The sequence below is a fragment of the Genypterus blacodes genome, unplaced genomic scaffold (assembly GCF_046128005.1).
Source record: "Genypterus blacodes isolate CSIRO-AG114 ecotype Tasmania unplaced genomic scaffold, CSIRO-AGI_Gbla_v1 ptg000118l_1, whole genome shotgun sequence".
Lineage (NCBI taxonomy): Eukaryota > Metazoa > Chordata > Actinopteri > Ophidiiformes > Ophidiidae > Genypterus > Genypterus blacodes.
Genome location: NW_027466921.1, coordinates 2108438 through 2122939, shown reverse-complemented (window position 1 = coordinate 2122939; position 14502 = coordinate 2108438). Strand labels below are relative to the sequence as shown.

Genomic DNA, 14502 nt, shown 5'->3' with positions numbered 1-14502 from the left:
ACCAACCCGGGTAGAGCTGACAGGAGAGAGAGAGAGAGAGAGAGAGAGAGAGAGAGAGAGAGAGAGCGAGAGAGAGAGAGAGAGAGCGAGAGAGAGAGAGAGAGAGAGAGAGAGAGAGAGAGAGAGAGAGAGAGAGATATGGTTTGGAGAGGTGGTTTGGGTGAGGAAGGAGGCAGTTTAAACCCATCAAACAGTAGCACAGACATTTGAGGTTCCCAACTTTTATTAGGAATACATTTATGAGCAGAGACCCAAGTTGAGTGAGGAAGATTGAACCAGGGAGAATCATAGAAATGGCATTATTAAGTATAATAAGAATATAGTTTGAGCAAAGAAAGCTGAATAATCTCTGTTATGGATATGATCATAAACTGTCCCGCCTCTGTCAGATAAAGGTTGGGTCTATCCTGTGTTATTTGCAGATCATTGAGAGAAAATGAAAGAACAAATGGCTCCATCTATTGGTGTTTATGTAGAATAGTTTCTCCAAACCAGTTGTATAATTTCTAGCTGTGAAACGTTGAATTTAAAGGGTTTTAACTCATAAACAGCCACAAAACTCAGGTAGATTTAGTAAATAACAAACACAATGATTTATCCTAGTCCTAAACTTTCACACAGTAGATTTATCATTAGATTAGATAGATACAATGCTGAACTGTTAGTGATATAACTCATTCTGTGTTATTTCCCAGTGGAGTGCAGTAAAAATAGGCATCAGCGGAACAAGATTCTGTGTCCTTAACTAGTGTTGTGTCTTTGTGGACTTATTCCTCTTCTGGTTTGCAGGCCAGCAGGCAGAAGTACTTAACTGACACTTCTACTTCTGTGTCAGTAGAGGTCACCCCCATTACGGATAACAACCTGGAGGCAGAGTGGGTCATTATCAGGTCATACTGTAGGCTGGAGTGGGACCACACATTATCATTGTTTGGTATAAACACCACAGCTCCAAAATAATCATCTGGATTTGTTTTCATCATGTGTTCACATAGTTTGTTTTGGTCGAGTGCAAGTAAGCCTCCAACTACCATGGTGAGGGGCTGCATGATGACAAACTGGTCAAACTTTGGAATATGAATGATGGTGAACTGTGCATATGTCTGTGACTACGCATGGTTTATGGTTTACCTCTGACTGATGTCCTCAGAGAGCTTGGTGGCCTTCTGTGCATCGTCCCTCAGCATGGTCTGATAGCTGGAGAAAGACTCAATCAGCCCCATGTAACTGGAGAGAGGCATTGGCTTTGTCACCCACAGACACTCGTGCCTGTAAAACACACACACACACACACACACACACACACACACACACACACACACACATGTTTTATGATAATAGACAGTTAAATTACAGTTTGATTAGGGTATTGTGTAGTATTGTGTCATGTTTTCAAAGAGGGAGCGATAGAGAGATAGAGAGATAGAGAGAAAGAAAGAAGGTTGTACTATTATTATTGTTGTTGTAGTTGTTAAACTTTATTCGTGAGGTCAACCCTGAGGTAAAATTAGGCAATGTGAGGTAAAAGTAGATTGAAATTGACACATCATTTTCTGATCATGATCATGAGTGCAGTCAAGCTAAGGAAAGGACTCTGTGAAGTCCAGATCTTGGAATTCCAGACAAGATTTGCAGCATTTTAATTATCGTAATGTAGCTTTCAGGAATGTTGAACAAATGCCAAATGCCAATTATTCTACAAAAACACCAATAGATGGAGCCATTTGTTCTCTCTCAGTTTTTGAGTGAATGATGAATGAGCTGATGAGAATCTTAAGGTATCTGTCAAAATGAATCTGCGTTTGGAATATTATGGACCAAACACAAAGACGCCACTCACCACTCCTTGTCAGGGTAAGGGATGGACCTGTAGGCCTCCTGGTAGAGCTCAATAGAGCTGCGGCCAATGTGGGGACTGCGGTAAGGCTGCAGGGCTGCGTAGAACTGATGAGAAACGTGAAATGAGACGTTAATTGCCTGAAGGTGTGTGTCGTGCATAGAGGGGGTCAACTGTCTCCTCAAGATAGAAATCAAAGCATCAAGGCTTCATTGGTCTTCCTGCACATTCAGAATTATGGTGGTGAACGTTCTGGAGGCACCTCTTTGCACACTTCATTGAGTGTGTGTGAGCAGCAGTCGGCGTAGCTGATCTCCATGTCTACAGTGTAGTTGAGCAGAGCCAAGCAGCCGCGGGGCTTCAGGACTCTGTGGGCCTCCTGGAGAAAGCGTGGCCGGTCAAACCAGTGGAAGGCAGACATGGCCGTCAGCAGGTCCACCGAGCCGTCCGCGAGCGGCAGCTGCTCGGCCGCGCACTGCCTGCAAAGTGATGTGTTGTTTTCACAGTTTATTCCCCCACTTATAGTTGTACGGAGAGTATAAACACATACAAATGACGGATGCCTAAGTTTAATCGTGCATTTCCGTTTGTCCATACTTACTTATATGTGATGTTTGGAGCTTTGCCATGCGTCAGAGCCACCTCTACCTGGGCTGGGCTCACGTCTGTCCCGACCACAGAAACAAAATGCTTGGCCAGCAGCAACGTGCCCTGTCCCGAGCCACAGCCCACATCCGCTGCCAGGTTAAAGGGCCGACCTCTCTAAAGGGGTATTAGAAAATAAAGGACAGGTCAGATGACATTTGATCGTATGACATTTGATCATATGAATACACAAACTCTGAACCCCCTCACCTCCAAGCTTTCTACCTCACCTGTGCTGGACTGAAATTGAAACGTTTACACTGCGAGCATGAAAATAGTATATAACAGAAGTGTAACCATGGAACAAGCTGGACTATTTTCGAAAAAACGAAAAACAAAAATAGTAAAACCCATTTTATTTGTTAACAACTGTAATGCAATCCAAAGTGAATGATTATTGATATATTTCCAGCTGTTCTGTTGCTGTATCACATTCACCCTGCACTTACGTGTTTTTCCAGAAAGTCCAGCACCTTTTCTATCAAATGATGTGACGGAGAGATTCTGTACTTCCAGTAAGATGCCGCATGCTCTTTGCCTTCAAACAAACGGTGAGCCATGGATAGCTGAGTGATGTTGATACTCTCTCCTTGAAATTTGTTTTTACAGAAAACAGCGAAAGAAACAGGTCTCTATCTCAATCTGCATAAGAGGAGCTACACAGACATGTTTAGACAAGCATTCACACACACACAAAAGAAACAGTGGGGTGAGGCGTGAATGAGGCATGTGGCCTGATTAACAAACAGGGGCCTTTAAAGGTACAGCCCCAAAATGTAACTCATGTCGCACAAACTAATGTTTAACAACTTGCTACAACATCCGTACCTCTCTACCTCCAGGACAAATTATGGTAATCTCGTTGAACACAACTTATAATAAGTGGAAATCTAGGGCATAGGTCTGTGTGAGGAAGGGTCAGCATGCGGGTCGTTCGATGGTCACATGTCTGTGGGAACCAATCAGATATCTCATTGGAGATCATGCGGAAGGGTCAGAGAGTTTGCTACAGGTTAGTAGTGAATTAATATTTGCACTGCAGCTCTGTGAAACTGCTGCTGTCTTCCAAGGAAGGTTACATCTCAGTAGGCCTATATTTACAATCTAAGGCGACCATAAACTATGTTGCGGTCAAATTCTAGCACATAGAATCAAGCCAAGAACATAGCACATGTGATGTCTTCATGCATAATCTTGACTTTTAAAGTTTATGCCACCAGCCACATGAATCTAATCAGATGGTTCATGCACGAGCTGTGACATGTGGTGAAGACAGTTCTACCATGGAGACTTAGAGACTTAGATGCACTTTAACTTATTCATTCCAACATAAGTGAATAAATGAATGTAAACAGTCTCTTTGATTTAGGTATTTGTGAATCCGTATCACCTCGACTGATCCTGCTGGTGTTTTTGGTGGCGAGGAAGGTAGAAACCAAACTGGTGATGGTGGTCGGTGGTTGAACATACTGTATGTCAGTCGGCAGTTTGGCCTAGGGAATCATTTGATGAGTCTGTATGTCATGTTAGGTCATCACTAAACTTTATCACCAACTACCATAATCATTGATTACTTCATTGTTATGCATTGTTATGTTGAAATGACTGAATTTGCAGGTTAATCAACATTTTTATTGAGAAAAAAGAGAGATGACAACAGGAATTCATGTGCAACCTCCCGTAGTGGAATAAACACACATCTATATGGACTTCATGTCAGTGTCCAGTGTCCATCACCATCATGCAGGTTTTGATGCCAGTATGCAGTAATAGTGCAGTTTCATCTCGATTTCAGTGTCAGGAGATGTGACTCCCATCTCCTTCAGAAGCCTAGGAAGCAGAAGAGTAATTAATCAGTTAAATCAACTCCTAGATAATGATAAAAAATAATGATAATAATAATTGGATGGATTTTGATTTGGCATTATTAGCCAAGTCTGGCACTACAAAGGCTTTTAAGGGGCTTAGTATATTTGTATTTAGTTCTGTTCATATGTCTATAGATCTATAGGAACAACAATGTTTAATTAATGTACGTCAGGTGTGTGTTGATGTGCTGGCAACAAGGCAACAAAATGATTGGCTGAGATGCATGTGATCGTTTTGCTGTTGTTTCAGCACCATGGACGTCTGTGGGGAAGCTTGTTGAATCTTGTTTGTGTTATTTGTGTTTTCCAGCATTTTTGGTTGCTTGGTGGTCATATGTAAACATGTTGTGTGTGTGTGTGTGAGAGAGAGAGGGAGAGGGGGAAAGAGAGAGACCTCTTCTGAGTGTTGAGCAGCAGGTCTTCAGCAGTATGGGGATGTTCTGCCTTGTAGGTTTGGAACATGGACCAGGACTCAATGAAGCCCACCACATCCCTCAGTGAGACAGACAAGCTCTGCTGAACACTATCAATCCTGTTGATGTATCATATATCATTAAGTATACTGATGACACTGATGGCAAGCAGTATCATCATCTGTGTGGAAGAGAAGTTGGCAGATGGTCTGTGTTTAGTTTCTTTATTTAGTTAGTTTAGTGTAGTGTTGTGTTGTAGTTACCTCTCTTTGTCTGGGAATGGGATTGCAGAGTAAAGCCCCGCCAGCCCACTGTAACCCACAGCTACCTGACTGCTGGTGTACGGCAACAGGACCTGCTCCACCTTTAAGTGAACACACATACAAATGGCATACATACAGTACATACAGAACATCATTCATTTTAACATTAGTTATTTTCTCAATACCATATAAACAGAAGATAAGAAACCCAGGGAGCAACAAATACCAAACAAATGTGAAAAACAGACACTACAACAATAGACATAATGAAACATAATGAAATAAAATGATAATGATATCAAAAGAGAGCAACTTTCAATTCATTTTATTTGCCACTGCATTTGACTGCATTTGTATAGATTTCAATTTTCTTTTAATTCTCTGCAGAAACCTTCAGTCATCTGTGGTACCACCAGGGGGCACTATCGCTCTCACCTCCTCATAGATGCCAGTGAGTCTGTCCCCACAGGCCTGATAGTGCAGGGTGGTTTTATCAGTGGGGCCCAGCAGAGCCATACAGCCACGGGCCTTCAAAATACGATTCGCCTCGGCTAAAAACGTTTGCTGGTCAAACCAATGGGCGGCTGATGCTGCCGTCAGCAAGTCCACAGAATTATCTGGAAATGGCTGCTGCTCTGCTGTCCCCTTCCTGTAGGAGAGGCAAACACATCACTCCTGTAACCCCAGACACCCTAACCATGCATGTCTTTGCACCCAGAACACCCAGAACACCCAGAGAAAAACCCACACAGACATGGGTGCTATACCATTCTTTTATATTCTTACATTATGAACTTCACAATTTAATTTTTAATTTGTACAGCATATGTTTAGTATCATAGGGATAGAAAACATGGGGAGCCTGTATTGGACTGAAAACATTGCAGTACCTGATGAACACATACTGGTCGTTGGTCTTGCTCCTACCTGTACGACACGTTTTGGTGCCCCGGCACAGCCATCGCCTCCTTCAACTGACATTCGCTGATGTCAACACCTACTACTTCCTGGAAGTACGGCGCCAGGAGCCGTGAGTTCTGACCCGTGCCACACCCCAGATCCACTGCCAGAGTGTGCGGTTTCCCCTTCTGAGCAGTTGTCATGATATTGAATGAAAACATGACACAATACTACACAATACCCTAATCAAACTGTAATTTAGCTGTCTCTTATCATAAAACGTGTGTGTGTGTGTGTGTGTGTGTGTGTGTGTGTGTATTTAGAGAGTTACTTATATGTTCTGTATTGCACCTTCTCATCCAGGTACTGAAGAATCATCTCCTTCAGTTCATCCGGAGGTGTAAAGCGATACTTCTGGTAAACAGAGGCATGTTCTCTCCCATCAAACAAGCGGTGTGTCATGGTGTTGTCTTTAAAATGCCTTCTTTTCCCACCGCCTTGACTTCAGCTGCGAAAAGTGTCTTTTGTCCTGCTTATTTTGTCTCTTATTCCATTTGTTGACTTCCTCTAATTCTCTTTCAGGTTCTACGCTCTTGCCACTTCATACCCGCACTGGCTGAACAGGTTGAGTCATTCATCTGACAAGAAGTTACACAAGTCAGTGATCAGCCACTCTAAACTGTTAATCATCTACTGGAATCGAGTTTTGATGTTGTAAAATAGTCTTCAACATGAAAAACAGACTCCAGTCAGTTTCACAAATAAGTTATGCTGTCCTCAATTGCACCCTTGAAGTTTGAATGGTATACTCTCACAAGAATAGCATACAAATACAAAAGCAACACTCTTACAATGCCCAGCGTGAGTTTCGGTGCCTGGACAATCCTTGAAGGGCCTTGGTTGCCTGAACTACTAAGGAATCCTGAATACTGCATTGTGGATAATGGAGTTTAGTTGCCATTACCATAGAAAGCATGTAGCTGAATCATAGCTAAACGTCATAACTTGGGGTGCATCTCTTCAGTTGTTGGGACACGGTTGTGGCTTTGCTGCCATGCTAGCTTGGCACCAAAAAGGGATACAAACACTGTCTGAGTCAGATCCTACCACTACTAATTATGTAGCTAACCTTGTGAATCCGTTTCATTATTTCACAGTGGATGACAAGAATTTGGTCATTTACCATTGACATTGTGACATCCTCTCTGAATTCATCACCACTTTCCTAGCTAGCTGCTGTCTCATGTCTACTGCTATAGTATCTATGTCCGTCTATGACATAAAATGGAAGACCATATGCATGGACCTGTTTCTCAGTTCTCTGTATGCTCATATACTGTATGTATAGCTTATGGCTCTTTCCGTCTTTCTATGTCTCTCTACCTGTGTCCAGCAGCACAGTTCAGCTACTAGCTGCAGATACTGTACATTGCAAACTGACTGAGATTTTGCAGCTAGACAAGCATCTGTGTACACTTGAGGTCTGCATTGCATTTTATACCAGGGTACACGAGAGTGACGTGGCTTTTTCTGTAGTCAATAACAAGAAATAAGCCAGTGGATGTGTTCTTGCAGCCACAGAACCATGTTTGTTTCACCCCTGGTCTGGTAGATTTGCAAATACTGTTCAAACTTTTTGGCAGTATTGTGTATTTGGTGATTTTGACAGTTTCCACAGTGTGAGTTGTGGGAACCAGCAGCAGGCATTCTGCATTAGTCCTCTGTTCATGCTGTTTCTTTCAGGCGCTCTAACTGTGTTTTCTAGCCCACAGACAGTTGTACCCATAGTATACATATTGAAAATGCTCATTCAGTTTCTGTATGCTTTTAGAACTGTTATCATTACATCAACAAATCCTTAATATCGGACCCAGACCCATTTTTTTTTTAGCCCAAATCAAATTTCTTCAGCTCACGCAATCTATCTTTGCTGAGGCACATCAGTATGCAGTATGAATGTAACCCGTTAACATGGGCGCCGAGTCGGAAATATTTGAGCTGCCTGTGTGAAAAGGATGTAACGGCAAGTAGTTAGCAAACAAACTGGAACTGACAAACTCGCCTTTGCAAAGTCTCTGACCAAAACTGTTTTTGGTTACATTTTCATTTGTGTCTAACATTGTTATTTGTTGTCATGACCTCTTGCTTAACTGCAAGTCATCTTTGTTTTGCCGTGGCGGCCCAGGTTGGCCCTCTGGTATAGAGATGCATGTTTAATTGCTCTCAAGGGAGGGCAGGGATAATGACCTGTTGACCATTTTCCACTCAATTATTCCACATACATATTGTTTTGAAAATAAAACATACAATGTCACATCCCAGGAGCCCTCATTAAACTGCAGGGGAACTTAAATACATTATTATAGTTAATCTCAGTTGATATACTGCATTAAGCACATATTCTTTTCAATGTTCTAAATGTTTTAATATTTCTTGTTTGTTGTACACAGTGCAAACAATAACAGAGTGAAGATGTCCAACAGGGATATCATGGTGGTATTTGAGGAGGGTAGAGGGACTGCTGACAGTCATTATGATATCCTTACATCAGTCAAAGGCGACTGTGTATGACCTGATGTCTAAAATAGCCTCATGGATTGGCAAAAGATTACATCACATCTAATTGATACACTCTGGAATTGTCTTTGTTTTTCTTCTGATCCCTCTGTGATACTCAGACTGGTAAACAGTGTTGTCCACTGGATACCGCTGAGGACATGGCATGAGCTTACACTAATGCCTTGTTGTTAGGTCAAAGGTATAAACATTATTATTGCTTTAGCTACTACAATTATTCAACAGTTATGGAATAACAATCTGATAACTGAGCAGCATAAGGTTTGGATAGGTTTTTGCAGTTTAGAATTTAGTAGTCTAATAATTTAATTCTGCCATTTTCTTAAAAGCAGTATGTTAACAGGCGCACAAAGAGTATTTCAGTTAGTAAAACACTAATGTGTCAGGCAATCCCCGAGTTACACCTGACTTGCAAACATCCTTTACTTACTGTACGTTCCGACCTCGACAGTAGATTAACCTAATCCCAAATAATACACTGTTCTTTTTGGTTGATAGCTAATTGGCTGTGAGTTTGTTGCTTGATGTTTCCCACAGCAGAGTTTGTTGCTTGATGTTTCAATGGTAGAGAATGCTATTTAAACCTGTGCCTGATCGTAATAAATCAATGTTATATGCTACGATGATGTGACCGAGCGTCTCACTGAGAGAACTAACACAAGACGCTTTCATTTTTAAGCTAAAAGTTCCCACATCTTTGGAATGTTTACCATGTAAAATCAATTGCATTAGGTGAAAGACAGCTTGTTGCTACCAGTGTTGCTTACAACAGTGAACTAATAGAATATAATAGATCATCATGTTGCATGCAATCCACAGCAAATCCCATGCAATTGAAATGTAACTTGCACCCCCTCATATCACACACACACACACAAACACATGCATTACAGAGGGGGTGCAGGGTAGCTATTCTACGGCGCCCATGGAGCAGTTAGGGGTTCGGTGCCTTGCTCATGTGCATCTCGGCAGTGCTCTGGAGGCAAACTGGCAACTCACCAGCTACCAGTCTGCTTACTTGGTCCACAGGGATACTCGAACCTCCGGTTCCTAGCACGGTCTTGCTCCGGACTGGGCTACTGCCGCCCCCTTATTATAATAATGATGTCATCAACTAACAAAGCGATGCCATCCAATAATCAGTTATGACAGTGATGTCATCCAAACTAACAAACTACAACAGTGGTGTAATTTAGACTAATAGAGTCACAACAATGATGTCATAATTAAATTGGCTCTTACCGCCATCCTCTAAGTTTTTTGCTGAACTCTTTAGGAGTAATCTTAGAGCTTTCCATAATCAATTTCGTAATTGCTATTGGTGTAATATCTACTCTTCTTCATCGGCTTTTAATTTCAACCTGATTTCGAATCCTGACATCAACACGGGTTTTAACGCAAACATTAAATTTGAATGATTTCACTTAACATTTAGGATATAACATAACATATGTGTAAGTGTGTATATACTTCACCCCTTTTTTTCAACCTTACTTAAGTACGTAAATTAGTATCAAAAGTATTGATGACAAACATGTTACTGAGGCTGTGTCTGAAATCCCAGTTGAGGATTGTCTTACTGAGAGAGAATGACGTTCTTGTCTATGAATATGAATAAGAGGGAGTGTGATCACTGTGATGACCCGATGTGTCCGACACGTTAAAGAGGCTCTGAGGCGACGCTGTGAAATCACAGTTGCTGTCGGCCACTTGACTAACAGACAGCATGAGGATCATTGCTATGTGCTGAGAGCTGCACTCAGTCACCTCCTCACCACCAGTGACTGCACAGGGAAGAAAGAGCGACAAGAACGACTTATCAGCAAATTAATTTTATTTGGTAATCAAAGAACTCAGTCTGTGTGATAAATGGGAAACGATACTTCACCCCTTTTTTTCAACCTCACTATGTTTATAAGTATAAGCAACTACCGTTATCCAGCATTTGTCTTGTGTTTCCTGTTGTATGCTGTCATTGTGGCAGCTAATCTTGTCATAATAGTGGTCATATTACGAGAGAAATCACTGCATGAGCCTATGTATATTTTTATTTTGTGTCTGTGCATTAACTCTCTGTACGGTCCGTCAGGCTTCTTCATCAGGTTCCTCAGAGACATTCTTTACAATACACATTTGATCACTCGCCCTAATTGCTTCTTTCAGGTGTATGTCATTTACTCCTATGCTTCATATGAGCTCACCCTCTTGAGCATTATGGCATATGATCGTTATGTTGCTGTGTGTCACCCTTTACATTACCACAGCAAAATGACCTCTAAAGTTGTCTCTCGGTTAGTGACCTTTGCATGGATCTATCCAGCCTTATCTGTTGGAACCTGTGTGTATATGGCTTCCAGACTTCCACTGTGCAGCAATAAGATACCAAAGGTATTCTGTGCAAACTGGCCTATTGTAAAATTGTCATGTATTGCCACCGTGATCAATAATATTGTTGGCATGTTTGTGTCCACAACTACAGTCTTTCTGCCTCTGGCCTTTGTCTTGTATACATATACACGAATCTTCCTTGTTTGCAGGAAAGGTTCCTCAGAGTTCAAAGGTAAAGTCATACAAAGTTGTATGCCACACATTATTACATTTGTCAATTATTCCATTACTGTTTTTTGCGATGTTTCCCTCAGCCGTTTAAATCTTGAAGAATTGAGTCCATTACTAGCTATAATTCTATCACTTGAGTTTGTTGTGATTCCTCCGATCCTGAATCCTCTCGTCTATGGCCTGAAATTACCAGAAATTAGGAAACTGATAACTAAAATGTTATCATGCTCAAATACTAAATAACCTAAATAAGAATGAGAATAAGCGAATCTATTAGAAAACAAAATTCAAATCTGCATTAAATCACTGATGTAACTTTCGCATGCATTACACATTTTGATAATTGTACTGAGTAGTGACTGTAACCTGCCTTACATTTTATGAAGTGAAAATCATAATGAAAATAAAATGTCTTTCACTGCTGTAAAGGTTTTGATTTAAGTTTATTCCATATTAACATCTGATTTATGTGTGACTATAAGATTATTTGAATATATAATTCATAATTATATAAAATATCAACTGTTCAGCCTCTAAACAATAACAGAAGCTTTTGTGCTCTATCACGGAATTGAATTTATATTTCCAAGTGTTTCCATGTTTCTAATCTCAGTAGTTTGTAAAAGCGTGTAGCAATGTTTAGCACAGGTTTATAAATAAACACAACCAATCTGCACTCCATGTGAGAATAAACAAAACCACACTGTTTTACTTGTGCTCCTTTTCTGTTGACAGAATGGTCATGTTTCGTTTTTGTTTCTTAAAGATGTTAATGAAATCAAAAATTTGATATATACAGACAAATAGATAGATAGGTAGATAGATAGATAGTTACTGTACGTTTCAACCTCTGTAAAGCCTATGATTATAAATCCAGTTACGTACCAATGGTTCATACTAACAAACAGACAGAATTCTGAAGACCTGTGTGAATTACGGTTTGGCGGCCAGAGGGAACTGTAACATGCTGTAACACTGTTTCATGCGTTGTGTTGGACTAATTCTCTTAGATGTGGACTGTGCAACAGTTCTGACATCGATTCAAAGACAGACTTAAAAGCGGAACTCCTTTGTAACCTGGAAACTGGCTGTATTCATTTCTGAACAATTAAAAGTTATCTACTGACAACCCAAGAGAAACACACATGTTCAGCGGAATTAAATGACCATGTGGAGTTTAGTTAGGCCTGAAAATAGTCTTACCTGCAAGTCTCAATCAAATTAAAGGGACTTGACCGAGGTCCGAGCATGTTCACTCTCTCAGCAGATTAACCGAATCCCAGATAAAACACTGGGGTCAGGTGTTCTTTTTGGTTGATAGCTAATTGCGGTTTGCTGTGAGTTTGTTGCTTGATGTTTCCCATAGCAGAGGTGAATGGTATTTAGACCTGTGCGTGATCGCAATAAATCAATGTGATGTGCTACGATGATGTGACCGAGCGTCTCACTGAGAGAACTAAAACAAGACGCTTTCATTTTTAAACTAAATGTTCAGTTCCCACATCATTGGAATGTTTACCATGTAAAATCAACTGCATCAGGTGAGAGACAGCTTGTTGCTAGCAGTGTTGCTAACAACAGTGAACTAATTATAATAATGATGTCATCTACTAATAAAGGGATTCCGTCCAATAAACAGTTATAACAGTGATGTTATCCAAGCTAACAAGTTACAATAGAGGTGTAATTTAGACAAACAGTCACAACAATGATGTCATAATTGATTTGGCTCTTACCGCCATCCACTCAGTTTTTTGCTGAACTCTAAACTGTTGGCATTCCTCAGTCCTATATGTCCTGCCTTGCTCGTAACGAGCCTCTTAAGGAGTAATCTTAGAGCTTTCCATAATCAATTTCTTAATTGCTATTGGTGTAATATCTACTCTTCTTCATCGGCTTTTAATTTCAACCTGATTTCGAATCCTGACCTCAAAACAGGTTTAACGCAAACAATCAATTTGAATGATTTCACTTAAAATGTAGGATATAACACAACATATGTGTAAGTGTGTTAAGTAAGTACGTAAGTTAGTATCAAAAGTATTGATGACAAACACGTTACTGAGGCTGTGTCTGAAATCCCAGTTGAGGATTGTCTTACTGAGAGAGAATGACGTTCTTGTCTATGAATATGAATAAGAGGGAGTGTGATCACTGTGATGACCCGATGTGTCCGACACGTTAAAGAGGCTCTGAGGCGACGCTGTGAAATCACAGTTGCTGTCGGCCACTTGACTAACAGACAGCATGAGGATCATTGCTATGTGCTGAGAGCTGCACTCAGTCACCTCCTCACCACCAGTGACTGCACAGGGAAGAAAGAGCGACAAGAACGACTTATCAGCAAATTAATTTTATTTGGTAATCAAAGAACTCAGTCTGTGTGATAAATGGGAAACGATACTTCACCCCTTTTTTTCAACCTCACTATGTTTATAAGTATAAGCAACTACCGTTATCCGGCATTTGTCTTGTGTTTCCTGTTGTATGCTGTCATTGTGGCAGCTAATCTTGTCATAATAGTGGTCATATTACGAGAGAAATCACTGCATGAGCCTATGTATATTTTTATTTTGTGTCTGTGCATTAACTCTCTGTACGGTCCGTCAGGCTTCTTCATCAGGTTCCTCAGAGACATTCTTTACAATACACATTTGATCACTCGCCCTAATTGCTTCTTTCAGGTGTATGTCATTTACTCCTATGCTTCATATGAGCTCACCCTCTTGAGCATTATGGCATATGATCGTTATGTTGCTGTGTGTCACCCTTTACATTACCACAGCAAAATGACCTCCAAGGTTGTCTCTGTGTTGGTGGCCTTTGCATGGATCTATCCAGCCTTACCCGTTGGAACCTGTGTGTATTTGTCTTCCAGACTTCCACTGTGCAGCAATAAGATACCAAAGGTATTCTGTGCAAACTGGCCTATTGTAAAATTGTCATGTATTGCCACTGCGATCAATAATATTGTTGGCATGTTTGTGTCCACAACTACAGTCTTTCTGCCTCTGGCCTTTGTCTTGTATACATATACACGAATCTTCCTTGTTTGCAGGAAAGGTTCCTCAGAGTTCAAAGGTAAAGTCATACAAAGTTGTATGCCACACATTATTACATTTGTCAATTATTCCATTACTGTTTTTTGCGATGTTTCCCTCAGCCGTTTAAATCTTGAAGAATTGAGTCCATTACTAGCTATAATTCTATCACTTGAGTTTGTTGTGATTCCTCCGATCCTGAATCCTCTCGTCTATGGCCTGAAATTACCAGAAATTAGGAAACTGATAACTAAAATGTTATCATGCTCAAATACTAAATAACCTAAATAAGAATGAGAATAAGCGAATCTATTAGAAAACAAAATTCAAATCTGCATTAAATCACTGATGTAACTTTCGCATGCATTACACATTTTGATAATTGTACTGAGTAGTGAC

The 14502-nt window shown here is 40.6% G+C and overlaps 4 protein-coding genes across 4 annotated transcripts; 2 read left to right on the top strand and 2 right to left on the bottom strand.

Moving 5' to 3' along the window:
• Positions 1-52: 52 nt before the first annotated feature.
• On the bottom strand, positions 53-3151 carry LOC143009835 (putative methyltransferase DDB_G0268948). Its single transcript, XM_076161929.1, has 6 exons — positions 2932-3151; positions 2439-2599; positions 2100-2316; positions 1841-1944; positions 1132-1269; positions 53-864 (listed from the first exon to the last, which is right to left on the bottom strand). The coding sequence occupies exons 1-6, from the start codon at positions 3040-3042 to the stop codon at positions 768-770; spliced, it is 828 nt and encodes a 275-aa protein (XP_076018044.1). The 5' UTR covers positions 3043-3151; the 3' UTR covers positions 53-767.
• Positions 3152-4100: 949 nt separating this feature from the next.
• Positions 4101-6567, bottom strand: LOC143009933 (putative methyltransferase DDB_G0268948). Its single transcript, XM_076162034.1, has 6 exons — positions 6278-6567; positions 5954-6114; positions 5462-5675; positions 5027-5127; positions 4745-4882; positions 4101-4312 (listed from the first exon to the last, which is right to left on the bottom strand). Exons 1-6 carry the CDS (start codon positions 6386-6388, stop codon positions 4222-4224), a joined length of 816 nt encoding a protein of 271 aa, XP_076018149.1. The 5' UTR covers positions 6389-6567; the 3' UTR covers positions 4101-4221.
• A 3154-nt stretch (positions 6568-9721) lies between these two features.
• On the top strand, positions 9722-11422 carry LOC143009900 (olfactory receptor 51I2-like). Its single transcript, XM_076162000.1, has one exon. It carries the CDS (start codon positions 10373-10375, stop codon positions 11303-11305), a length of 933 nt encoding a protein of 310 aa, XP_076018115.1. The 5' UTR covers positions 9722-10372; the 3' UTR covers positions 11306-11422.
• A 1690-nt stretch (positions 11423-13112) lies between these two features.
• On the top strand, positions 13113-14502 carry LOC143009904 (olfactory receptor 51I2-like). Its single transcript, XM_076162005.1, has one exon. It carries the CDS (start codon positions 13453-13455, stop codon positions 14383-14385), a length of 933 nt encoding a protein of 310 aa, XP_076018120.1. The 5' UTR covers positions 13113-13452; the 3' UTR covers positions 14386-14502.